The following is a 27,467-nucleotide window of genomic DNA, read 5'->3' as shown; positions in this document are numbered from 1 at the left end:
GCCTTGCGGTATCAGTTCCCGTGTCTGAACTGAGTCCTGTCTATGTCTCCTGCCTTGCGGTATTGTGACACCCCAGGGGTCTGGTTGCCACAGTGATATAGATATTACGTCTGAGAGCAGGTGGGAGGTCTCTTGGTCAGGAATCCTATGCATGCCACACCTCCTGCCCAGTCCTGGGAGGGGAAGAACTTCCCCTATATAAACCTAGGGCTGAGGCAGGGTTAGTGAGTAGAGAAGAAGTAGAGACAGAGAAAAGAAGCAAATATAGGAACAGAACATCAGGAGCTCTGTGGGAGCAGTGTTACAAGGAGTCAGGGGCTGGCAGCTGCAGAGCTCGCCCTGACTGAGAAGATTTCTTACCGGACCCGGAGTCCGAGGCTGTGGGGACTAACTCCTACCCAGCAGCAGAATCCGTCAGGCAGGGGATTCCAGGTCCTCTGGCCAAGAAACCCGAAGGCCCCGAGTCACCGGCCATACGGGTGAGCACCACACGGTACACTCAGGGACGTGGGTGTTAGAACCTTGCTGTTAGGTTTTTTTTCCTTTGCTGGTCACATGACCTTGTTGGCCTATTTAATCCTGCTCCGCCCTTCTGGCTTTGCTGGACTTCATTGTATATCTACTTTCTAGCTAGCCTGTGCTCTGTATCTAACTCTGTTAGTTCGCTTGGTCTACGGACCTCTATGTTCTATCTATTTTGTTTGTTCGTCTGTCTGCTACTATTTCTGTTAGGAGGTGTCCCATATTCCTCCCAGTCCTTTGGACATTGTAGGGATTCCCTCCCCACATCTATAGGTCTCCGTACAGACTAGATTAGGACTTTAGCAGGTCTGATCGCAGGATCAGGTTCCCTGTTACATCGTAGGGATTCAGCTGAGTCCTATAGTAGGGACAGATCTCCTCTCTTTCCTTAGCTTTGGTAGCAGAACATAACAGTAAGTCCAGCCAGCAAATTCTCTAAGGAAAGATTTTTCTGTTCCATCATGGTGTCGGTTCAGGATTTGGCTCATCGCCTGCAGGGACTCTCTCTGGAGGTGGCCGAGCTCCGTCAGCACGTGAGTAACTGTCCTGGAGCACATTTCTTGGAGCCTAAGGTATGTTTGCCGGATTTATTTTTTGGTGAACACCGAGAATTTTTTTCATTTAAAAATGCTTGCTTATTGTATTTTCGTTTGAGACCTAAGTCCTCTGGGGATGAATCCCAGCGCGTAGGGTTCATAATGTCACTTTTGTGCAAAGAGCCTCAGGAGTGGGCCTTTTCTTTGCAACCTAGTGATTCATGCTTCAGATCAGTGGATAGTTTTTTTTCTGCTTTGGGACTATTATATGATGATCCTGACCGTGTCGCATCAGCTGAGACTGAGTTGAGACGTTTAAAACAAGGATCAGGTAATGTGGAAAAATATTGTACACATTTTCGTCGTTGGTCCACTCAAACAGGGTGGAACGATTCTGCTCTGAAAAGTCTATTTCTTGCTGGGCTCAGTGAAAGGGTTAAAGACCTGCTAATTGCTTATCCTACACCTGAGGATTTGCAACAGGCTATGCAATTAGCTATACGGGTGGATAGAAGACTGCGTGCTAGGGTTAATGAGAGCAAATCCTCTGCTATGTCAGTTTCTGGTTATGAGAATGTGTGTACTAACAGTGGTGAACCGATGGAGATTGGATCGGTGGCACCTCGCTCTCAAGAAAAAGACCGTCGTTTTTCGGAAGGCTTGTGTTTCTATTGCGGAAAATCTGGTCATTTGATTAAAGGCTGTGAGCTTCGTATGAAGAAAGAAAAAAAAATGGTCAGTCACGCCCGTATTGCCTGTTTAAATTCCAAGGGTATATTTTTAGCTGCTTCCACGATTGCTCAGGAAAAATTAATGGAATTTCGGGTGTTTGTTGATTGCGGGTCTACACTGAATGTAATTGATGGGGGATTCGTGGAAAAACTCAATTTAAAACCTGAACCTTTATCATCCCCCATTGCTGTGGTTTCTGTGGATGGTTCCCCTTTGAAGAATATTACTCTCAAGGTCAGTGAATTTCCTCTCACTATTAATGGTGTTCACCATGAGAAATTGGATTTGGTAGTGTTGAATAACTTGCCTTCTCCAGTAATATTGGGTTTGCCCTGGTTAAAATTTCACAATCCTGTACTGGATTGGTCTACCAGTGAAATTAAATCCTGGAGCCATAAATGTTATGACAAGTGTTGTAACGGGCGTATTGCAGCTTTGGATAGGGGAGAATTGCCTGTTTCTATTCAGGATTTTTGGAGAGTTTTTTCTGAGAAAGAATTGCAGGTTTTGCCTCCCCATAGAGACTATGATTGTTCTATTGAATTTGTCCCTGGAGCGACTCTTCCTAAGAGTCGTTTATTTAACCTTACTATTCCTGAGAGGAAGGCTTTGGAGGAATACATACAGACAAGCTTGGCCGCCGGTCACATTAGGCCCTCTAGTCTCCTGTGGCGGTTGGATTTTTTTTTGTAAAAAAAAAGGATGGCGGTTTACGTCCTTGTCTGGATTTTCGTGAGATTAACAAAATTACGGTACGCAATCCTTACCCACTGCCATTGATTCCTGATCTGTTTAACCAGTTATTGGGGGCCAAGTGGTTCTCTAAAATTGACCTTAAGGGGGCATACAATCTGTTGCGCATGAAGGAGGGTGATGAATGGAAGACTGCTTTTAACACTCCTGTGGGTCATTTTGAGAATCTGGTTATGCCTTTTGGTCTTACTAATGCTCCTGCATTTTTTCAGAATCTGATTAATGACATCCTTAGACCTTTGATCGGTAAAAATGTGGTTGTGTATTTGGATGACATTTTGATTTATTCGCCAGATCTGGAGTCTCATTGGCGGAGCGTGCGTGAGGTATTACAGTTATTAATGGACAATTCGCTTTTTGCTAAGCTGGAGAAATGTGAGTTCGCTGTACAGAGAATTAGTTTTTTGGGCTACATTATCTCCAGCAAAGGTTTTGAGATGGATCCGGTTAAGGTTCAGGCTGTGCAGGAATGGCCTAGGCCTATTGGTTTGAAATCGATACAGAGGTTTTTGGGTTTCGCCAATTACTATAGAAAATTCATAAAAAAAATTTCTAGTATTGTCAAACCTCTGACTGATCTCACCAGGAAAGGTGCTGATGCGGTTCAGTGGTCTTCTGAGGCCATTGAAGCTTTTGTGTATCTCAAAGAGAGGTTCACCTCTGCTCCCATCCTTATGCAGCCTGATGTTACTAGGCCGTTTTTGGTTGAGGTTGATGCTTCCTCTGTGGGGGTTGGCGCAGTATTGTCTCAGGATAACGGGGATGGATTACATCTGTAGCACCCTGAGGATTCGGCTGCTACAGGGGTATTGCACCTCAATCCAGAGGTGTGATATTCCACTCCCGGGTAAGGATGGAGCGTGGAACTGAGCTCGGTAGGCTGCATGCACTACATACATCCCATTTCCGAGGAACAGGCCGACGGTACTCCCACTTAGAAATGTGCAGGTACGACCGAGTCTGTTCCTGGCTGGAGTGGGAGGGGGGTGGTACATCCCATGTAGTGTAGGGGCAGATAGGGGGAGCAGCCTGGGTAAAGATAGGAGCTCATTGGGTGCTGGTCACCTGAGCTCACACATAGAGGGTGTATATAAGGTGGGCACCAACTAAGATCAGGGTCAGATGCAGAGAACAAGACAGCTGCAGAGGAGCAGACAGCAAGACAGCTGCAGAGGAGCAGACAGCAAGCAGAGAGGAAGTCAGCCTGCAGCAAGAGAGAGACCCTGAGTGAGAGAGGAGCAGAGAAGGAGTACCCAGAGGGGAAAACAGAGAGGACCCAAGAACCCAAATTAAAGCACTGGGTGAGGAGTCGGCATCAGGGTACCGGAACCCAAGCTGGTGGGGGTAAAAACATTCCCCAGCCAGAGACCGGAGACCGTGGGCAGCGTCTGCCACGGTCACCCATCACATCCACCCCGAAGGCACACCACATGAAGGGTCAGGGAACCCAGGGCCAAGGGTGTCCCAACAGAAGGCCCGAGGGAGCTGGACCTAGGTGGATCACTGGTGGGGACAGCCAGAGAACGGGACAGAAGGAGAGCTCAGGGCCACGCTCCGGACTTGTTTGGGGGTTGGCTGGATCCAGGACCTGGTGGACACAGCACGGCTCGGGTGGTCACTAGCAGCTGGAGTGACCAGTACAACATCTGCAGTAAGTAAACACCCTTAACTGCACAACCCGACTCTGTCTTCACTGCCGTCTGCACTACACCACCACAACCCCCATCCTCTGCGCCTGTCCCCCCTGAGGCTATACCCCACCCGTTGGGGGTTATACCATCACAAGCTGCACCTACACCATCAGCCTCAGCGGACCCTGCTGCAGCGGCGGCCACAGTGACCGCATCACAACGGGTGGCGTAGTCGACACAAAAGAACTCTTAATAACATCTGTAGGACTGCCACATAACACTGAGCTTGACGCCCTGGGCACGGGGCCGGGTCACAGCCGCTCGGAGACTACAACCCCCCATCTGATCCGGTGCCGGGTATTCCCCTCAAAAAGGAATATGTCCCAGGGGGCGCGTCAACTTTGGCGTAGTCGGCAGGATTACGTGCCCGCAACACCCGGGTACTGCGTGCCTGAAGAAAAGTGCAAGTTTACCTCAGAAAGAAGTCTCCCGCCGGTTCCGGAGGGTCCACGCCATCGGACTCCATCACCAGTCGTTTCCCGCCGATTGTCCGCCATTTCCAACTTGTTCCCGCCATCTGCAGAGTTTCCCGCCACTGGGCGACGCTTCCCGCCAAATCCGAAGATTTCCCGCCTTGGAAGAGCAGCGGACGCCATTATGGGCGTGCCAAAGGAGGGCAAGAGGCCGCCTCCCATCGTGGGCCGGGACAGAAAATGGCGCCAAAAGTGGAAACCGCCCCCACCAACAGAGACTGTGATGCTGGAGGTGTCTGTCAGCGTGAAAGAACTACCCCTGGAGCTGACAGTCACCGAGTTGCCTCGGGACCGCCCTCGAGGTGGGAGGAGACGAAAGGAGAGAGCGAACATGGGTGCCGCCTGGAGCAGTCTGGAGCGAGCGCACCCGGAGACAAGAAGTCTGGAGAGGGGTAGCAGAAAAGCTCACCCGGAGATGTCCAGAGAGCAGAGCAGCACCGGCCCGCTGGCCAGGAGCCTGCTGGAAGAAGAGCAGAGCAGCACCGACCCGTTGGTCAGGAGCCTGCTGGACACCACGACCCCACTAGGCCTAGTGGAGGTCCTTGCACAGCTCCCCCGAGACCGGGAGTGTGCGCAGACTGCCCTGGAGGGCCTCGCACGGAGGATGGCCCGGGTACAGCGCGAGATATTGGCGGAATGGAGCCGGGAGATGGCCCAGCAAGCTGAAACCAAGACCCGGAGCACGCCAGCCGAGATGAGGAAGGAGACCGCCTCTGAGGATGGCGCGGGAGGACCCAAGGCCGGAGACGGCGCCGAGGAGGGAGCCGAACGCATGGAGGCAGGTAAAGGGGACGCCTATACCCCAAGCCGTGACACCGCTTACCTGCCCCAGCTCCCCGTCGCAGAGCCCGAAAGTCCCCCTGCTGTGCCCGAAAACGCCATGTCACCGACGCAGACTAGGCCCCAACCGGAAGCCGCCGCCGCGACCCCTGTGACGTCACGCGCCTCGACCCGGGGCGTGACAAAGCAGGAAATACCACCAGCCTGGTCGCAAGGCCTAGTACCCCCGGGCGCCGAATCACCAACAGCGCCCCCTACCTCCGCGGAGCCTCCGGCCTGGCCGCAAGGCCAGGTAGCCCAGGGCGCCGCCGTCCTAACGGTGCCCTTCACCTTCCAGGTGCCCCAGGCCTGGCCGCAAGGCCTGGGCAACCCGGGCGCCACCACCACCGCGCCCGCACCCGTGAAACCAAGGGTGCCGCGTCTGGGAGAGGACTTGTTTGCCCAGCACACGTGGCCGGACGGGCAGCCTTTCATCTGGCCCCAGAAGTATTACGAACTGGAGCACCAGAGGAGGGTTGGGGCCATGTGTGCACCCCTGATTCCGGCTCCGAAGCCCGTAATAAGGATCTCGCCCCCGCTAGCGGAAGCACAGTTTGAGTGGGACCCCACCGGAGAAGATCTAATGGGGTTCACTCAGGAAACCAGGGCAGCTGCAGCGGAGCGTGCTGAGTGCTGCCGCCAACAGCTCGAGGAGTTTGCGAGGGAGCGGAGAGAGAGGCGGGTCCGGGAACAACAGGCCCAAATAAGGAGCGCCGAGCAAAAGAGCCGGACCAGGAGGGACCCCCGTGCAGCGCACAGTCCCCGTACCACCGGGACTGTAATCAAGTTCAACCAGCAGCATGGGTGGGGCTTCATTAGAGACAACAACACCCCCGGCGACGTCTTTGTCACGCGCAGAGACGTGGAGTCCCATCTGCCGGAGGGGCACAGAGGTCGTGACCTCTACATCGGAGACGAGGTCACCTTCACCCGGCACAAGTGTGCCAAAGGACCTTACGCCCTCCACGTACACCGCCTGACGGAGGAGGAGTTGCGGTGCGAGGAGGAGGAGCAAGAGGACCCGGACGGGTCTGAAGTAACAACCAGCTGTAAGCAAAGAGCAGGAGGAAGACGCCGTTGAGTGCGGCAGAGAAAGTGATGTAAATAGTTACCCGACCGGGTACCAAAGAAACTGTTGATACATATATATATAGTCCCCGTTGGGACCAGCAAGAGTGAACTGTTTACCCGTTAACCCCTTAATCCCACAGGCTGAGGACTGTGAGCAGCCATTCCCTTCCCTCTACCTGGCCGAGGACTGAGAGCGGCCAACTTCCCTTGTAAATAGTTGCGCGTCCTAAAGCGCCCCCTACCGGTTTTATAGGAAAACCAGTTTTTCTAAGAGACTGTCGCACTTTTCCCGGACACACGTTGCACAGTGTCCGGAGGAGGAACCTGAAACAAGAAACGACTACGAGAATGTTTATATGAAAAGTTTTATATATATAATGTTTTATATGTTTTATTATGTTTATATGGAAAAAAAAAAAAATTTTTGTATGTTTTGGTGTTTTTGTCTTTACAGCCCGAGGACGTGCTGTGATTTACCAGGGGGGAATGTAGCACCCTGAGGATTCGGCTGCTACAGGGGTATTGCACCTCAATCCAGAGGTGTGATATTCCACTCCCGGGTAAGGATGGAGCGTGGAACTGAGCTCGGTAGGCTGCATGCACTACATACATCCCATTTCCGAGGAACAGGCCGACGGTACTCCCACTTAGAAATGTGCAGGTACGACCGAGTCTGTTCCTGGCTGGAGTGGGAGGGGGGTGGTACATCCCATGTAGTGTAGGGGCAGATAGGGGGAGCAGCCTGGGTAAAGATAGGAGCTCATTGGGTGCTGGTCACCTGAGCTCACACATAGAGGGTGTATATAAGGTGGGCACCAACTAAGATCAGGGTCAGATGCAGAGAACAAGACAGCTGCAGAGGAGCAGACAGCAAGACAGCTGCAGAGGAGCAGACAGCAAGCAGAGAGGAAGTCAGCCTGCAGCAAGAGAGAGACCCTGAGTGAGAGAGGAGCAGAGAAGGAGTACCCAGAGGGGAAAACAGAGAGGACCCAAGAACCCAAATTAAAGCACTGGGTGAGGAGTCGGCATCAGGGTACCGGAACCCAAGCTGGTGGGGGTAAAAACATTCCCCAGCCAGAGACCGGAGACCGTGGGCAGCGTCTGCCACGGTCACCCATCACATCCACCCCGAAGGCACACCACATGAAGGGTCAGGGAACCCAGGGCCAAGGGTGTCCCAACAGAAGGCCCGAGGGAGCTGGACCTAGGTGGATCACTGGTGGGGACGGCCAGAGAACGGGACAGAAGGAGAGCTCAGGGCCACGCTCCGGACTTGTTTGGGGGTTGGCTGGATCCAGGACCTGGTGGACACAGCACGGCTCGGGTGGTCACTAGCAGCTGGAGTGACCAGTACAACATCTGCAGTAAGTAAACACCCTTAACTGCACAACCCGACTCTGTCTTCACTGCCGTCTGCACTACACCACCACAACCCCCATCCTCTGCGCCTGTCCCCCCCTGAGGCTATACCCCACCCGTTGGGGGTTATACCATCACAAGCTGCACCTACACCATCAGCCTCAGCGGACCCTGCTGCAGCGGCGGCCACAGTGACCGCATCACAACGGGTGGCGTAGTCGACACAAAAGAACTCTTAATAACATCTGTAGGACTGCCACATAACACTGAGCTTGACGCCCTGGGCACGGGGCCGGGTCACAGCCGCTCGGAGACTACAACCCCCCATCTGATCCGGTGCCGGGTATTCCCCTCAAAAAGGAATATGTCCCAGGGGGCGCGTCACATCCCTGTGCCTTTTTTTCAAAAAAATTTTCGGAGACTGAATTGAATTACGATATTGGTAATCGGGAATTATTGGCTATTAAACTCGCATTTGAACACTGGCGCCACTTCTTGGAAGGTGCGGAATTTCCCGTTCAGGTTCTTACGGATCATAAAAATCTGATATATCTTGATGCTGCCAAGCGCCTGAATGCCCGTCAGGCTAGGTGGGCACTGTTTTTCTCGCGGTTTAATTTCTCCGTTACTTACATCCCTGGTACTAAGAATGTTAAGGCGGATGCCTTGTCTCGCAGTTTTTCTCCCATAGTCGGTGCTGAGAAAGAGGAAAACATTTTACAAGAAGGTGTTGTGATAGCTGCTTTAGACTCCGTTTTGGAAGATGAGATTCTTAAAGCTCAGGAGAATGCCCCATCTAACACTCCTCATGGGAGGTTGTTTGTGCCTGGGACCTTTAGGAGAGATTTGTTTGTTGAGTGTCACGAATCTCGGTTGGCAGGTCATCCCGGAATCTCTGAGACCAAGAGACTGGTGGGTCGCAGTTTTTGGTGGCCTGGATGGCAGAAGGAAGTCATTAAGTGGGTGCGCCAATGTACTATATGTGCTAGATCTAAGTCCTCACATACTCCTGCTGCGGGGTTGCTTTGTCCTTTGGAGGTCCCCAGTGCTCCTTGGACACATTTGACTATGGACTTTATAACTGACCTTCCCCCCTCTGAGGGTTTTACTGTCATCTGGGTGGTCGTGGACCGTTTTAGCAAGATGTGTCACTTGGTTCCCTTCGTCAAACTGCCCTGCGCTAAAACTCTCGCTAAGGCCTTTGTCAAGGAAATTGTCAGACTTCATGGCGTTCCTACTGACATTGTTTCTGATAGGGGTCCTCAGTTCGTGGCTCGTTTTTGGCGTGCCTTTTGTGACAGGCTGGGAATTCATTTGTCGTTTTCATCCGGATATCATCCTGAATCTAATGGCCAGACAGAAAGGAAAAAACAGGATGTTGAGCAGTTCTTGCGTTGTTTTGTGGCAGACAATCAAGAGGGGTGGTCTGAGTTTCTGCCACTTGCCGAATTTGCTCTGAACAATCATACATCTTCTTCTGCTTGTTGTTCGCCTTTTTTTTGTTGTTCTGGGAGACATCCGTCGTTTGGGTCGTTCTCCAAGTTGGGATCTGCCGTGCCTGTGGAGGAGAATTTTTCCGGTGATTTGGAAAGAGTTTGGACGGATGTGCGTGGTAATCTTCAGGAGGCCAACAGAAAATCTAAAGACTACTTTGATAGGAAACGACAGGAGGTTTTGTTCGCTGTTGGTGACATGGTTTGGTTGTCCTCTAGGAATCTGCGGTTGAGGATTCCTTCTAAGAAATTGGGTCCCAAGTTTGTAGGGCCCTTTAAGGTGCTTCAGGTTGTCAACCAATCTGCTGTTAGGTTGGAGGTTCCTACCTCCTGGAGAATTAATCCGGTCTTTCATGTCTCTCTGTTAAAAAAAGCTGTTGTGTCGGATGGTGACGCCTCTGCCTCTGTTCCTCCGGTGGTGGAGGACGGGGAATATGAAATTTCTCGCATCCTTGACTCTAGACGGTATAGAGGTAGTTTGCAGTATCTTGTGGCCTGGAAAGGTTTCGGACCCGAGGATAACTCTTGGGTGAGGTCAGATGATGTTTCCGCGTCCAGACTTATCAGAGCGTTTCACAGGAGATTTCCTGATAAGCCTGGTCCTAGGGGATCCGGAGGATCCTCTTAGAAGGGGGGGTACTGTTAGAACCTTGCTGTTAGTTTTTTTTTCCTTTGCTGGTCACATGACCTTGTTGGCCTATTTAATCCTGCTCCGCCCTTCTGGCTTTGCTGGACTTCATTGTATATCTACTTTCTAGCTAGCCTGTGCTCTGTATCTAACTCTGTTAGTTCGCTTGGTCTACGGACCTCTATGTTCTATCTATTTTGTTTGTTCGTCTGTCTGCTACTATTTCTGTTAGGAGGTGTCCCATATTCCTCCCAGTCCTTAGTACTTGTAGGGATTCCCTCCCCACATCTATAGGTCTCCGTACAGACTAGATTAGGACTTTAGCAGGTCTGATCGCAGGATCAGGTTCCCTGTTACATCGTAGGGATTCAGCTGAGTCCTATAGTAGGGACAGATCTCCTCTCTTTCCTTAGCTTTGGTAGCAGAACATAACAGTGGGCTACTTATACCCGCCTCTAGCAAGGTAGCCAGAAGAGTACAGTTAGTTTGGGAGGCCTACAACTCCGCCTGGCCAGGGGAGATCCCATCTGCTCAAGGACTGACCAGGCCCCAATCGCTAGCCAGTACTCCGGGAGGGTCTATCTTTGTCACCAGTAAAGACCCTGAACTACACCGTACCGTCTCCGAGTGGTTCCTGCTACCCCCATCATCCATGTCGGCTGCCCTGAGGCCATACCCCTCCCGTTGGGGGTTATACCATCACGCTGCACAATCCTACCACCGGCCTCAGCGGTCTGCCCTGCAGCAGCAGCTCCTTAGCTGTACTCAACGGGTGGCGTAGTCGTCCAACATCTACCGCTGATACATCGCCGCTCAGTTTGACTCCCTGGGCACGGACCGGGTCACCGCCACGAGACTACAACCCTCAACAGATCCGGCTCCGGGTAAGCTCCCGCGTGCGCAACGCAGCGCGACACAGGCCCAGGGGCGCGTCAACTTTGGCGTAGTCGGCAGGATCTCGTGCCCGCAACCACCGGGTACTGCGTGCCTGAAAAAGACTGTTCAAACTTACCTGTGGTGAAGATTCCCGCCATCCGGCGCCATCTTCAGCCTTCTTCCCGCCATCGGTGAAGATTCCCGCCATCCGGCGCCATTTCCAGCCTTCTTCCCGCCTTCCGTGGAGTTTTCCCGCCGTTGGACGCCATCTTGAAGACGTCGCGTGGGAAGAAGAGGGGCGTGGACTCCGAAAGCGCGCGAGAACTGAAGCCCCGCCTCACGTCCGGACGTCGCGTAAGGTCCTGGAAGGAGCCCAGCAGACGCCGACGTCACAGGAGCGCGACGGAAGGTCCTCAACCCTGACGATCTACTGCGGAGCCGCGGCCTACGGAAGAGGATCATCGCAAGGTAGGCCACGGTCCACTAGGGGGGAGGAGGATGTCGGATACGGAGGAGAGCTTCACTGCCTCAACCCCCGCCAGCGCCACCGCTGCTGCAGTCATGCCTTTCACCATGCCCTATATCCTGGGAGCGGCCTGGCTACCCCAGTACTCAGGGGAGTCACATACCCTGCATGACTTTAGAGAAAAGCTGGATAGCCTCTTCCAGGTGTACCCCCTCACAGAAGAGCAAAAAGTGAGCATCCTGGTGGCCCAATTAACTGGGGCAGCCCGAAGGGAGGTAAAGTCCTGGCCACCTGGGGGGAGGACTGTCGCAGGGATACTAACCCGGCTGAGGGACACCTTTGATACCCGCACCTCAGCCGAGATCAAGCTTAGATTCTACAGGTGCAAACAGTGGGCACATGAGAGTATAAGGGACTATGCCCTGAACGTACAAGAGGCCCTGAGAGCCATTAAGCAGACCGACCCTGACGGCGTGGGAGACGAGGACAGGCTGTTGACTGAACAATTTATAGAGGGTTTATATTGCAATGCCCACCGAACCCAGTTGCGGGCAATGGCCTTACAGGACCCTCATCTGGGATTTGCACAGTTCAAGGACAGAGCCATCCGGGTGCTTCGAGAACCGGCACCAAGTGGCGTTGTGACCCCCAGATGCCCCACTACCACTTACCACCAGGAGGCGGCGCCCTTGTCGGCAGGGCCTGTGGGAGCTGATGCGCAGGCTTTGAACAATGACCCGGCTCCAGACCTGCACCATCAGGTCCAAGAGCTAGCTAAAAACGTTGCTGCGCTAACCCGAACTGTGCAGTCTTTACAGGTTTCTACTCCAGGGAAGATCCAGCTGGCATCCGGACCGGAGGACATCCCGTGGCGTCGACCAAGGAGGACCCCACCGGCCAGAGGAAGACCCAGCGACCGATACAACGAGGACGGACGACCCATCTGCCGCCGCTGTAATCAACCCGGACATATGGCAAGGTACTGTCCTTTAAACTGGCACAACCTAGGGTAGAGGGCCAACCCCTAGGAAAAAGATCATCAGGCCCATCGAACTGGCGCGACAAATATGTGGGAGGACGTCCAGTCTTGCCTGTGGTACTGGATGGCATTCCTATGAGTGCCCTACTGGACACCGGGTCACAGGTCACCACCATCCCGTACGTGCTCTTCAAGCAGTACTGGAATGACTCGGATATTACCCGCTACCCTGACGACGACTTGAGTATCATCGCCAGCAATGGTCAGCCCGTGCCACAGATCGGATTTAAAGAGGTGTCTATTAAAATTGGTAGAGTTGAACTGGCAGCACAGGGACTGATCATTGTAGACATTGACAAACACGAGAGTCACCCAAAGATAACTCTAGGAACTAATGTAATTGAAAATTGTCTTGCAGAGGTGATTTTCCTTTTACAGCAGGTTGCCAAGAACGCCAGCTCCGGCGAGCAGCGAGTGCTCCAAAAAGAGATCCGGGCACTGATGCGACGGCAACAGGTGGAACTCTCCGGCGGTGAGATTGGTAGCGTGAGAATGTGTGACCCTTTCCCTATTGCCATGCCCCCAAAAAGTGAAATGATGATTTGGTGCCGGGCAGCTATTGGTCTGAGAGGTAGAGATTACCAGGCAATGGTAGAACCAGTTTACTCAGACAGTAGGCCCACCATCTTGACAGCACGGGGGGTGGTTAATGTACGCCCTAGGAGGGTGCCCGTTCGCATAATCAATATCGGGAAGAGGGAAGTGTACCTGCCCCGGTATGCCACGCTAGCCAAATTATATACCATTAACCAAAATGCTATACAATCTGTGGAACCCTTGCCTCCATCTCACCCGGAGGAAGGTAACGGCTCTAAGAAAACAATGGAGGACTGGTGTCAGCAACTACATTTGGGTACTGACTCCACTCCCTCACACCAGAAACAGGGAGTCTATCGGGTGGTTCAAGAGTACGAGAGAGTGTTTAGTAAACACCCGTTAGACTTCGGGCGAGTCAAGGGGGTAGAACACCACATCCCCACGGGAGACCATCCTCCCATAAAAGAGAGGTATCGACCCGTACCCCCTGCACACTACCAACACGCCAAGGGGATGCTTAGAGACATGAAGGAGGCTGGGGTGATCAGGGATAGCTGTAGCCCCTGGGCAGCTCCACTAGTCTTAGTCAAAAAGAAAGACAACACCATGAGGATGTGTGTAGATTACCGGAAAATCAACCGTATCACACACAAGGATGCGTACCCCTTACCAAGGATAGAGGAGTCTTTGGCTGCTTTAAGATCTGCTAACTTCTTCTCTACCTTGGATCTCACTAGTGGGTACTGGCAGGTTCCTGTAGCAGAGGCGGACCGGGAGAAGACCGCATTCACCACCCCGATGGGACTTAGCGAGTTTACCTGTATGCCGTTCGGACTCTGCAACGCACCAGGAACCTTCCAACGATTAATGGAGTGCTGTCTGGGCCACAGAAACTTCGAGACGGTCCTGTTGTACCTGGACGATGTCATCGTATATTCTAAGACTTATGAGGACCACCTGAAACACCTGGCGGAAGTGTTCGAAGCTCTGGCAAGCTACGGCCTAAAGGTGAAACCCTCCAAGTGTCACCTCCTGAAACCAAAGGTGCAGTACCTGGGACACGTGGTGAGCGCTGACGGAGTGGCTCCCGACCCTGATAAGATCACCGCAATTAAGGAATGGCCAAGTCCCTCCAGTGTAAAGGAAGTGCGGCAGTTCCTCGGGTTGGTAGGCTACTACCGCAGGTTCATCCCCGGATTCACCAAAAAGGCAGCTCCTATGCAGGACCTCCTGATAGGCCAGTCCCGGAAGGCCAAGAACCAGAAGCCGCCCTTCAGATGGGAGAAGTTGGAAGAAGAGTCCTTCCGCCAGCTGAAGATGGCCCTCACGGGGGATGAAATCCTGGCGTACCCGGATTACAGCCAGCCCTTTATCCTCTACACCGACGCAAGTAACATCGGGCTAGGAGCCGTGCTGTCCCAGATCCAGCAGGGGAAAGAGCGAGTAATCGCTTACGCCAGCCGAAAACTGCGACCCACCGAAAGAAACCCTGAGAATTACAGCTCATTTAAGCTAGAGTTCCTGGCAGTGGTGTGGGCAGTCACCGAACGCTTTAAGCACTACCTCGCTTCTTCCCGGTTCGTCGTGTACACGGATAACAACCCGTTGACACACCTGGACACGGCAAGACTCGGTGCCCTAGAGCAGAGATGGATGGCCCGCCTGTCCAACTACGAGTTCACCATCAAATACCGGGCAGGACGCTCCAATACCAACGCGGACGCCCTGTCCAGGATGCCAAACCTACCGGACGTAGGAGAAGATCCAGAGGGACTGGAAGAAGTCGAACTCCCCGCGTTTCACCGTCATGGGACTATCCAGTATTCCCATCGGGTAAGGAGTAAGCAAGGCGCTACGCTTAACCCCTTACCTCACTACAACTGGGCGGAAACGCAAGACAGTGACCCTGCCGTCCGGCTGGTGAAGGAGATGCTGACTCGGCCAGAGGCTCGCCTTGACCCAGACGTGGAGCGAAGTCTCTGTCAGGCTAGGGAGAGACAAGAGAAAACTTACAACCAGTATGCTCCCGCTGTTCCCCTGGTGCCCGGAGAGCAGGTCTTGAAGAGGAAAAGACGGCTCCACAAGTTGGACGACCAGTGGGAGAAGGACCCGTACACCGTACTGCCCTCAAGCCACGAGAACCCGAAGGTCTGTACCATCAGTAAAGACGGAGGGGAGACCACAGCCATTGTATCCCGGGATCACCTGAAGAAGTGTCCTGAACAGCTACGGAACCCTGAAGAGGAACAAGAAGACCATCGACCCGTAGAGGAAAAGGAAGATATGGTTAGTACTGTGCTCGGAGACTTCCCTCGGTCTTGGACTCAAGTCAATGGTGCAGTTGTGGTACCCGTACTCACCTTCCTCCAACCAGCATCCCAAGCACCTACGGAGCAACAGGTAGAGCTGGAAGAACAGCCGGTCCAGGAGGCAGAAGACCCCACACTAGCAGATCAGGAGGATCAACCCTCTGCTTGCAGTGAGCCTGCCATATCCCTAGTGAGCCAAAGGGCCCGTAGACAGCTGCCCAATTTACCCTTGACAGCTCCTACACCCTGTAGTTCAGGGCCAGACAGTCAGCTCCGTAGGTCCACTAGGGCCACTAGAGGCCAGTTACCCGCACGTTGGAGGATTTGAAGTGTATCAATTGTTTTATTTGTGGTTACCTGTTTTTCTTGTTGCTTGTGTATAATTATGTGTTTCTAGTTGTTTATAGGAGTCTTTGGTGGATTTACCGGGAATCCTGTGTACATAGTTGGAGCGTAACCCAGGACGGACTAAAGACTGTTAAGGACTCGGGGCAGGACAGACCCCTACCTGGTTACGTCTCCCTGTTTTGGTGAAATGGACACCTTGCTTTCTTCAAAGACTGCACCCGGTTACGGACATGCCGTGACCACCTTTTTGTGTTTCTTTATTGTATTGTTATTGTTATATCTTGTTATGTTTTTCTAAAATATGTTTAGTCCCGGAGTACTAAATTTCACTAGGGGGGAATGTGACACCCCAGGGGTCTGGTTGCCACAGTGATAGAGATATTACGTCTGAGAGCAGGTGGGAGGTCTCTTGGTCAGGAATCCTATGCATGCCACACCTCCTGCCCAGTCCTGGGAGGGGAAGAACTTCCCCTATATAAACCTAGGGCTGAGGCAGGGTTAGTGAGTAGAGAAGAAGTAGAGACAGAGAAAAGAAGCAAATATAGGAACAGAACATCAGGAGCTCTGTGGGAGCAGTGTTACAAGGAGTCAGGGGCTGGCAGCTGCAGAGCTCGCCCTGACTGAGAAGATTTCTTACCGGACCCGGAGTCCGAGGCTGTGGGGACTAACTCCTACCCAGCAGCAGAATCCGTCAGGCAGGGGATTCCAGGTCCTCTGGCCAAGAAACCCGAAGGCCCCGAGTCACCGGCCATACGGGTGAGCACCACACGGTACACTCAGGGACGTGGGCTACTTATACCCGCCTCTAGCAAGGTAGCCAGAAGAGTACAGTTAGTTTGGGAGGCCTACAACTCCGCCTGGCCAGGGGAGATCCCATCTGCTCAAGGACTGACCAGGCCCCAATCGCTAGCCAGTACTCCGGGAGGGTCTATCTTTGTCACCAGTAAAGACCCTGAACTACACCGTACCGTCTCCGAGTGGTTCCTGCTACCCCCATCATCCACGTCGGCTGCCCTGAGGCCATACCCCTCCTGTTGGGGGTTATACCATCACGCTGCACAATCCTACCACCGGCCTCAGCGGTCTGCCCTGCAGCAGCAGCTCCTTAGCTGTACTCAACGGGTGGCATAGTCGTCCAACATCTACCGCTGATACATCGCCGCTCAGTTTGACTCCCTGGGCACGGACCGGGTCACCGCCACGAGACTACAACCCTCAACAGATCCGGCTCCGGGTAAGCTCCCGCGTGCGCAACGCAGCGCGACACAGGCCCAGGGGCGCGTCAGTATCAGTTCCCGTGTCTGAACTGAGTCCTGTCTGTGTTCTCTTGTCTGCCTATCCTGGAGGCTGTATTTCCAGGCCAGTCTGAACACGCTCCTTGCCTGTTCGTCCCGCCTCTCTGGGGGCCGTATTCCCAGACCCGCTCCTGTATCCCGCTGCAGTGTCGGTCTCCTCCGTACACTCAGTTCCAGTCTGAACTCTCTCCTATCTTTTACCTGTTTTTTCTCTATGTCCGTTCCTTTCCTTTTTCTGCAGAGTCTGAACTCGTACCTAACTCCTGCTCGTTGTCACTGTACTTCCGTTTGTGAGTTTGTGGTCCACTCGCTACTTCTCTGCAAGTACCCTGTGGGTATCTGGTTCTGCCTTTCCCTTCTAGTCTGTTCCATGTGAACAGAGCCCTGTTCCCACCGCGTCTGCGGTTTTCGCTTTGCTCAGCTCTGTCCGCCGCGTCTGCGGTTTTCGCTTTGCTCAGCTCTGTCCGCCGCGTCTGCGGTTTTCGCTTTGCTCAGCTCTGTCCGCCGCGTCTGCGGTTTTCGCTTTGCTCAGCTCTGTCCGCCGCGTCTGCGGTTTTCGCTTTGCTCAGCTCTGTCCGCCGCGTCTGCGGTTTTCGCTTTGCTCAGCTCTGTCCGCCGCGTCTGCGGTTTTTGCTTTGCTCGGCCCTGTCCACCGCGTCTGCGGTTTCGAATTTGTCTCCCAGTCTGTACTGGACCCTACCCAGCCTGCGCTCTAGTCTGCCTGTTCCAGTATTCCCCGGTGTGGGTCAACAGCCGTGTCCGGAGTCTGACCTGGAGTAGACCCTGGTTCCTCTGCTCGGTTCCTCCCTGGTGCACTGGCGTCGTATGCCGTCGTGCGACCTTGGTCGGATCGGGCAGATACTTAGTTACGCCCCTCCAGGCACTCTCCGGTTCATGGCACAGTGGAATCACTATATAAACACGCACACGCCAGTCAGTCCGGGCGTGTGCATTACACACAGCACCTCAACTCAACTCTGCTACACCAGTTAAAGGGGACCAGCCCTAAAGAAAAACTCACTAGCAGCAATGGATGTGGAAATACAAATGGACAGAATTAGTGAGCTGCTTCTTCAGTTAACCTGTGAAGAATTGAGAACAGTAGCAGAACATATAACAGATTTCCAAAGCACACAACCGCAGGCAAATATTAGCTGCCATTAATGCAAAAATGGATGAGCTGGGGGTGAAAGAATCTGAAGATGTCATGGGGACATTCCTCCAGGAACTAACACAGTTTCTAAGCAGGTTGAAATTGGAGGATGGAGGGGCAGCACCAATTACCAAAAGCAGGAATCTCCGTCCACAGACTGAACTACAGAAATTGAAAGAACAATTCAAAGCCCTAACATGCCCTCCAGGAATCGACCTTAACCTCTGAACGGTTGACAGACTCAGACAGAACCTTTAACCTGCTTGGGTTAGATAGATCAGGGAGACAGTCCTCTCTAACACCACAAATCACCATAAGGAAAGAATTCAAGATCCTGGGACAGATTGGAGAGTGTGAACAGAATGAGAAACTGTCTTATATGAACTTGTTGCACCAGATCGATGCAGGATTACAGAAAGGCTACCAGCCAGATGAGATCGTTGAGGGGGTGGTGAAAGCAATTAACCCAGGACTGAACCTCCGTAGTATGCTAGAAATAAAGAGTCAATTAACCTTGCCACAGCTGAAGATGATTTTAAAGGACACTGTAAAGAAGAGAGTACTTCAGAATTGTTCCACCGACTCATTAACCTCTCACAGAAAAATAATGAATCACCCCAAAGCTTCTTGTTCAGAGCAATTGAACTGAAGGATAGACTGTTGTTTGCATCCAGAGATGTAGAAGTGGAACAGAAGTTTGTTGGACTAGTCCAGAAGAAGTTCTTGAGATCATTGGGAACGGGATTAATCAGCAAAAATATCAAGTTGCAGCTGAAACAGTACCTAGAAGATCCTGGCATTTTGGACGAAGTCCTAATTGAAAAAATGAATGAGGCTGCTAGTTTGGAGTCAGAGAGTGAACAGAAGTTAAAGAAAGGCTCTGCTCCTAAAATCACCAAAATGAGTCAGATGAAGTTGGAGACCCCCGGTGGCCAGTCCGAAGATCATCATAGAGACCCTCCAGTGCCAACTCCGAGAGGGAACCTTAAATCACAAACAAAAGAGAGTCCTGCCAGCGCTGACTGCGAGAAAGTAACAGGAGAACTGCGAGCCGCGTTGATTGAGGTGAAAAAGTTGACTCGTTCCAGGCCAGAACCTGTATCCCTCAGACCCAGGAGTTGGTTCCAAAACATAAGATACCTGGCTTGTGAAGCGTGCCGTTCATCAAATCCGAGTACGGTGTGTGTCCACTGTCTAAGATGTGGTGAGGAAGAACATTATGCCAAGGAGTGCTAATGGTCACGGTCGTTTGGGTTAAAAGACAGGAGGTTGCCAGTGCGGGGCGACTGGTAACCGCGACACGGAGGAGGCCCCAGAAGCAAATCCAAATTTTACCAAACCCAGAACGGTGCATGAGGTAAAACGGCTGCGTCAGTACTATCCCCAAGTGTGTTCCCATCTACAACAGCTGCAAGGGAGACAGGGGCATCAGTTACTTAATGCCCAGTGCAGTGGTCAAACGATGTACTCCTGGGAGGAGGATTACTCAGTCAGTAAAGATAGCCTCATCAGCCTAATCGGTGAAAGGTGCTTTATACAGTGCCAGCTAGATTGACTCCTTGTAAAAGCACTGTGGGACACAGGAGCCCAAGCGAGCCTTTTAACTGAAGAATGAAGAAGGCGCTACCTGCCACACACTTGCCTTCGGTCACTAAAAGAACTCTTGGGACCAGTGGAAATCCACGGCAAAGCCGTCAACCAGACCAGAATGCTTGGAGGAAGTCAGTCTGGAAGCAATTGAGAGCACTACCCAAGCAGTACAAGATTATCAATTGGAAGACACACCATTGTGGTGTCCGTTGACGGTGGAAACCACCATAAGAGTGAGAGAACAAGATCACCCCCGGTCTATTCAATAACTACCAAAAGGGAAAATCTGTAGAGCACAACTGGGAAGATCAGATAATTAGTAGAATACTACTTTATGCGGACCAAAATCGGTTTCCAAGTAAACGGGAGAGAGACAATGAGTCACCAGCAGTATCTGTTGTAATTAAAGAATGGACTAAGCTCTACTTCAGTGAAGATGGTATCCTGTATCGTAAAGGAGGACAAAACCGTCAGTTGGTACTACCCAGAGTATTTCGTAGGTTGGTCTTCAAAAGCTCAATGAAAACATGGGACTCCTGGGAGTGGAAAGGACAACAAATTTGATCCGTGAACATTTCTTCTGGCCCTACATGCAGAGAGATATTGAGAGGTATGTGACCAGGAAGTGTGGGTGTCTGAAAGATAAACACATCAACCCGGGCACCTATGGGCAACATCCAAACTATGTATCCATTTGAGATGTTCTCAATACACTTCCTACATCTTGAGACGTGCAAGGGTGGCTACGAATACATCTTGGTGGCGATGGACCATTTCACTCGATTTGCTCAAGAATATGCCACCACCAATAAATCGAGTCGAACAGCAGCAGAGAAGATCTTCAATGATTTTGCTTTGAGGTTTTGGTTCCCTATGAGGTTACACTATGACCAAGGAAGAGAATTTGAGAACCAGCTCTTTGCCAAGCTAGGAAAGTACTGTAGAATTCAGAGGTCCCACACAACGCCCTATCACTCAGAGGGTAATGGATAAGTGGAATGTTTTAACCGGACATTATTGTCGATGTTGCGCACTTTAACAGCTGACAAGAAGAGAGACTGGAAGAGTTCTCTGTCAAAAGTGGTACATGCCTATAACTGTACAAAGAGCGATGCAATAGGTTACTCCCACTTTTTCCTATAGCATGGACGATCTCCAAGACTGCCAATCGACATCGTGTTCAATACTCCAGTGTCAGAGACTTACAGAACATATCCGGAGTATGTTCGGAAATGGAAGGAACGGATGGCAGAGGCATACAACATAACGTCCAAAGTGGTTACGCAAGGACAGAGCAAGAGTAAGGAGTACTATGATCGAAAATGTTATGGAGCAGAATTGGCACAGGGAAGCCGGGTGCTAGTCAAGAACGTACGTGAGTCCAGGAAAACTTTGTTCGTACTTGGAAGACAAGGTATATGTGGTCGTAAGGAGGAAAGCTAATGACAGCCCAGTGTATGAAATCCGACCGGCAAGGAGAGGGATGTGCTATCCTCAGGAGAGTGAACTAAGTCCTGAGGCTCCAGAGTACCAAGGAGTACAGATGAAGTCCAATTCAGATCTGATGATCGAACACTGGCCCCTGAAGAGACCGATTGACGCTCAGCAGGAGCGGAATTACAAGACCATGCGGAAACCAGCGACTCAGGAAAAGTACAGAAACTTACAGAGGCAGCTCCAAGAGAATCTGAGGAAGCACAGGAAATGAGTGTGGCGGAAGAAACTTCTGTGCCCAAAGAACCCGTGGTCTCTGAGGAACAACTCACCAGGAGGATGTCGACTCGAGAAGTGAGGAGGCCCGTGATGCTGACGTATGAAACACTTGGTGAACCGAGTCAAGTGCCAAGAACTGTCGTCTGGAGACAGGTATCTCTGCCTGTGGACCAGGTAAGCCCACTTGAGTGGTATTCACCACCGACAGGCAGTATGGAAGATGTTGCCTACTGGAAAGACTTGTTTTCATGCTTTGATTTTCCTTAAAAGACTTTGTAGAAACAAAGAACTGTTAAAGCATAGAGAGAGAGAGCTGGTTGAAGACGTACGAAAAGCTCCAGAAGCTCCAGCTGAATAGATGCTGATTGTTTTAATTGTGTTAATTGTTTATTTCTTACAGGAATCCTACAAGACAAAGGTCGTAAGATTAGGTTGTTATCAATGTTTATGAACCAAGCGCCCCTGCAAGTGAAAAGGATTCAAGTCAGGAGTGAAGCTAAGCACAGGTCAGATAGAGTTCCTGAACTAGCAGTGCAGAGTAGTGATGAGCGAGTATGTTTTGTTAACCCTTTCGCCAAGTATGCTCGGGCCGAGCTCCGAGTATTTACAGCTGCTCGGTGATATGGTTGAATCTCTCCCGTGTGCATGATTTGCGACGGTTTGACAGCTTTAATACATGTGAGGAATGTGTAAGAAGCAGACATTCCTCACATGTATCAAAGCTGTCAAAAAGCTACAGAACAATGAAATAGAGACATCCTTGTACCGTAAGCCAATTGACCGTCCAACATATCTTAAATGGGACAGTTTCCATCCGAAACACATAAAAAACTATATTGTCTACAGCCAAGCCATCAGATACAATCGGATATTTTCCAACCCTATGGATAGAGACAAACACCTTGATGGCCTCAGAAAGACATTTTTGAAACAGGGCTACCATCCAAGAACAATTGAGAACCAGATTATCAAGGAATCATCTCCTACATTTCAAAACCAAACAAGAAAGCAACCGAATGCCTCTAGTAGTCATCTACAATCGAAATCTGGAGGCACTAAGGAGAGCTGCACGGAAACTACAACCCTTACTACAAAAAGATGACCGATTACAATCCATATTTCCAGACCACCCACTTCTGTGTTTCAGGCAGACCCCAAATCTAAGAAGCATCATTGTCAGAAGCTCCCTGTCATCTCCACCAGCTACAGGAACCTTTCCCTGCAACAAGAAAAAATGTAAAACCTGTCCGTTTATAACGACCACAGACAAGATGAAGATTCCTAACTCACATCAGGACTACAAGATCCCAGGTACGTTCAGCTGCATCACATCTAATGTAGTGTACTTAATTATATGTACCAAATGTCCCTCTGGGGGTCCGTGTATAGGGGAGACGGGGCAAAAACTTAGGACAAGGATGAATTCTCTTTGCCACACAATAAAAGAAAAAAGAATAGATCTACCTGTAGCCAAGCATTTTTGTTCCCCTGATCACAGCATCAAAGACATGAAATTACTGGTATTAAAAGGTAACTTCAAATCTCAGAGAGAAAGTAGAGTCTTGGAATATAAACTAATGGTGACCTTTGACACCTTCAGAGCAGGAATGAATGTGTCGCATGGATTTATGTCATTCTACAACAACTAAGGAATGTGCCCATCAGACTTTTGAGGGTCATCACAACATTGCACCAAACAATAAAACTTTCACAGTCCTTATCTATGAACTGCTAAAATATTTACAGCCAGAAATCATAGAATCATAGAATCATAGAATGGTAGAGTTAGAAGGGACCTCCTGGGTCATCTGGTCCAACCCCCTGCTCAAAGCAGGATTCACTAAATCATCTCAGACAGATGTCTGTCCAGCCTCTGTGTGAAGACGTCCATTGAAGGGGAACTCACCACCTCTCGTGGCAGCCTGTTCCACTCATTAATCACCCTAACTGTCAAAAAGTTTTTTCTAATATCTAATCTGTGTCTCCTCCCATTTAGTTTCATCCCATTGCTTCTAGTCTTTCCTTGTGCAAAAGAATAAAGATGATCCTTCTACAATGTGACAGCCCTTGACATATTTGACATGTTTATCTCTCCCATAGTAATAGCTTTGCTTTTCATCACCTGTGTCATCTATTGCATTATTTCTGTGCCTTATTGGGTATAAATATGTGACTCTTCAGATTTTGGGTTATACTAGCCTGATGAAGAGACCCGAGTAGTCTCGAAAGCTTGCAACCTGTTACTATCTTTTCAGTTAGCCATTAAAAGGTATCAACCACTGAGGACTCTCAAATCTAAATATTTTTCTATCTACTGGCTAACACAGTACAAAAATATATATTTTTTCCCTGTTTCAAATTAAAAATTTAAATAGGAAATGTCCAATATTTTTTTATCATTGGGATTTTTTTCACTTGCCTATAATATGGCGATCCTGCAAACATCATTACTGAGAGCATAGTTATTATTGCACCATCTGGTGACTAAATTATGTAGGACACTTTTCTTCAGGGAATTTATGTTTTTAATTTGGAGTGTGCATTTGCAAAAATAAGGAAAATTTTTATTGCAGAATATATCAGCTAATAAGTTTTCTAGATGGGAGAACTGGGACAAAGGAAATTATTGGTGAAGGATAGGCAAACTAGGTAAAAATATACCATTGCTTCTGTTTGCTAAGGTGCTTGGGGAATACAGAAATAAATATTAGTTTATAGTGTGTTAATACTGTGCCATCTGGTGGCTGAACTATATAATGCACATTGAACAATGAGAAAATGCTTCTCACAAAATTAGAATATCCTCAAAAATGTAATTTATTTCAGTTCTTCAATGCAAAGACTGAAGCTCATATATTATATAGAGTCATTTCACACAGAGTGATCTATTTCAAGTGTTTATTTCTGTTAATGTTGATGATTATGGATTACAGACAAAGCACAAAAGTCATTATCTCAGTAAATTAGAATAATTAACAAAAACCACCTGCAAAGGCTTCCTTTAAAAAGGTCCCTTAGTCTGTTTCAGTAGGCTCCACAATCATGGGGAAGACTGCAGACTTGACAGATGTCCAGAAGGCAGTCATTGACACACTCCACAAGGAGGGTAAGCCACAAAAGGTCATTGCTAAAGAAGCTGGCTGTTCACAGAGTGCTGTATCCGAGCATATTAATGGAAAGTTGAGTGGAAGGAAAAAGTGTGGTAGGAAAAGGTGCACAAGCAACCGGGATAACCGCAGCCTTGAAAGGATTGTTAGGAAAAGGCCATTCAAAAATTTGGGGGAGATTCACAAGGAGTGGACTGCTGCTGGAGTCATTGCTTCAAGAGCCACCACACACAGACGTATCCAGGACATGGGCTACAAGTGTCGCATTCCTTGTGTCAAGCCACTCATGACCAATAGACAACGCCAGAAGCATCTTATCTGGGCCAAGGAGAAAAAGACCTGGACTGATGCTCAGTAGTCCAAGGTGTTGTTTTCAGGTGAAAGTAAATTTTGCATTTCATTTGGAAATCAAGGTCCCAGAGTCTGGAGGAAGAGTGGAGAGGCCACAATCCAAGCTGCTGGAGGTCTAGTGTGAAGTTTCCACTGTAACATGAGTACTTTAGATGCAGAGACACAGAAACACAGAGCAGCCAATACAGGGTTAATAAACAGGGGAAGTTTATAATAACAGGGTCAATCTCCACGCAGAGAGTAACAGGGGAAAATATGGGGGAAAACAAGGGAAGTAGCAGGTAAAAGTCTTTAATTGACAGTTCACAGTTTAACTAGATATAGCAGAGTCGAACCGGTTGTAATCGACAGTTTTTTACACTTAGCTGACTCTTTTCCTCCACAAGGCAGTTGCCAGATGATGCCGGTGTTGATTTCTTCGGGCTTCCCCGCCCAAACAATGCTCAGTCTTCTGGCGGCAGCGGGTGGTCTCCGGTTTTACCCGCTGAGCCCCTAGTCCATAACACGGCACCTCACGTGTTCGGCTCCACAGACCCTGCGTCTCTCCTCCATCTAGTCAGCTTGACTCCTCCGGTCCACTGCACTCGGCTCTTGCTCCCAGTACTGGAGCCAGGAGCCTGGACCCTCTCACACTGCCCTCCTGAGCGGGACTCTGCTCTCGCTTTCCCACGCAAAAGTCCTCGTCTCTCCCTCTCTCTAGCCACGCCACCAATTTTCCGGTCACCTGACCTCCCAGCTCTCACTCTGGACACGTCCCCAGCTTCCCAGTCACCTGACTCCTGTGTTGGAAGTCTGTCTTCCCCCTGCAACCAGAGGTATGGCCCCGGCAGTTCCGGATCCTTTGTTCTGAAAGTACTTACTCCCGGTCTTCCCTCTTACACCACAATCAGTGATGGTTTGGGGAGCCATGTCATCTGCTGGTGTAGGTCCACTCTGTATTATCAAGACCAAAGTCAGCGCAGCCATCTACCAGGACATTTTAGAGCACTTCATGCTTCCCTCTGCCGACAAGCTTTATGGAGATGGAAATGTCATTCTCCAGCAGGACTTGGCACCTGTCCAAACTGCCAAAAGTACCAATACCTGGTTTACACACAACAGTATCACTGTGCTTGACTGTTTGCAAACTCACCTGACCTTAACCCCATAGAGAATCTATGGGGTATTGTCAAGAGGAAGATGAGAGACCCCAGACCCAACAATGCAGACCAGCTGAAGGCTGCTATCAAAGCAACCTGGGCTTCCATAACACCTCAGCAGTGCCACAGGCTGATCGCCTCCATGCCACGCCGCATTGATGCAGTAATTTTAGAGGATATTCTAATTTTGTGAGAAGCACCTGTAGTTGAAGCTTACCATGTGTTGTTGATCGACATTGATTTCATATTCTCAGCTTGTGGGTGTCAGTCCCGCTGATGACCACCAGCAAACATCCACGAACATAAAGAAGGTTAATTTTATTTAATAAAATCAGAGCATTATATAAACTCCATTAACAAGATCATATACAGTACAGATGATGAATAGACTGACGCGTTAAAGTTCATCCCATTTGCAAACTTAGTATTTAATTTTAAAATACAAAATGCTTCCCCCAATAACGGTGGTAACTGGAGAAAAAATTGCTATTGTGGGAGGCATTTTGGATTTCAAATACTGGCAACACTTAATTCACACATGAGAGAATCTGCTGGCAAATACTTCAGCAGCACTTCCATCACACAGTCTATTTGACAATGTAGCACAGTGAACGTCTTCAGTGCTGGTCACTGTTCCTTCTCATGTCTCCTCTCTTGGCAGTAGTGCTCTGCAGTAGCTCTTAGAGATTAATTCACCAACAATGGGTGCTCCAAAATATAAAGTATTTTATTAAACTTTTAGTAAAAAATCTTATTCAGATTACAAGGACAGGCACAATATCAAGTGGAAAACTCCACTTTTAGATTTTCCTAATTTCATTTTCTGTACAAAAGGTGCTCTGCCCTTTGGCACGACTATATAACTGCAGCAGTTCTTGTCAGGTAATTTGCATAGTCTGGCTGCATATTTGGTTACCCCATCATAATTCCTCACACAGGCACCAGTCTCCAATCTTAGATGTGGTCATCCTCTTCACACTCAGGCACGCAGACACTTCTTGTATAGTAATCCTAAAAGCCTCTATGCTCCTTTTTAGTTTTGGCAATCCTCACCCGCTCTCTGTCATAGTGGCCCTCTCATCCAGGTGGGCTTATCTCTCCCTCCAAAGGCAAATTAAAAAATGCAGTGCATGATACAAACTTCTTTGGCTCTTGGAATTAAATTCCTCATTTGTAACACTATGGCACTACCCAGAAGACAGAGGAACCTATGACAATGATCTCCAACCAGTTGTCTACCAGCTGTTGCATCACTACAACTCTCAGCATGAAGATCACAGACATTTTTTTTAATCTTCCTTCAGGTCTTATGTGAAGAATTATCTGTGGAGAAGTTCTTCCCTGTCCTGCACATGAAGGTGAGGACATAATTTCTAATATTTTCTCCTAATCCTTATAATTCATTGAAGATAATCGTACATACTGTGTGGATTATCACCGCCATCTGTGTATAAACCCTCACAATCA

The 27,467-nt window shown here is 49.9% G+C and overlaps 1 protein-coding gene across 3 annotated transcripts in view; it reads left to right on the top strand.

Moving 5' to 3' along the window:
* LOC141273214 (rap1 GTPase-activating protein 1-like) overlaps nucleotides 1-27,467 on the top strand; it is a 92,918-nt gene that overhangs the window by 16,199 nt on the left and 49,252 nt on the right. For all 3 annotated transcript variants that reach the window (XM_073684781.1, XM_073684782.1, XM_073684783.1), the window contains exon 9: nucleotides 27,305-27,358. In XM_073684781.1, coding sequence (XP_073540882.1) covers nucleotides 27,305-27,358 — 54 coding nt within the window. The remainder of the gene's footprint in view (nucleotides 1-27,304; nucleotides 27,359-27,467) is intronic.

Source organism: Phyllobates terribilis, unplaced genomic scaffold (genome assembly GCF_046119375.1).
Source record: "Phyllobates terribilis strain yellow unplaced genomic scaffold, ASM4611937v1 Scaffold_5__5_contigs__length_657084704, whole genome shotgun sequence".
Taxonomy (NCBI): Eukaryota; Metazoa; Chordata; class Amphibia; order Anura; family Dendrobatidae; genus Phyllobates; species Phyllobates terribilis.
Note: the sequence above shows the minus strand (reverse complement) of the source record. Positions and strands in the feature narration are given on the sequence as shown.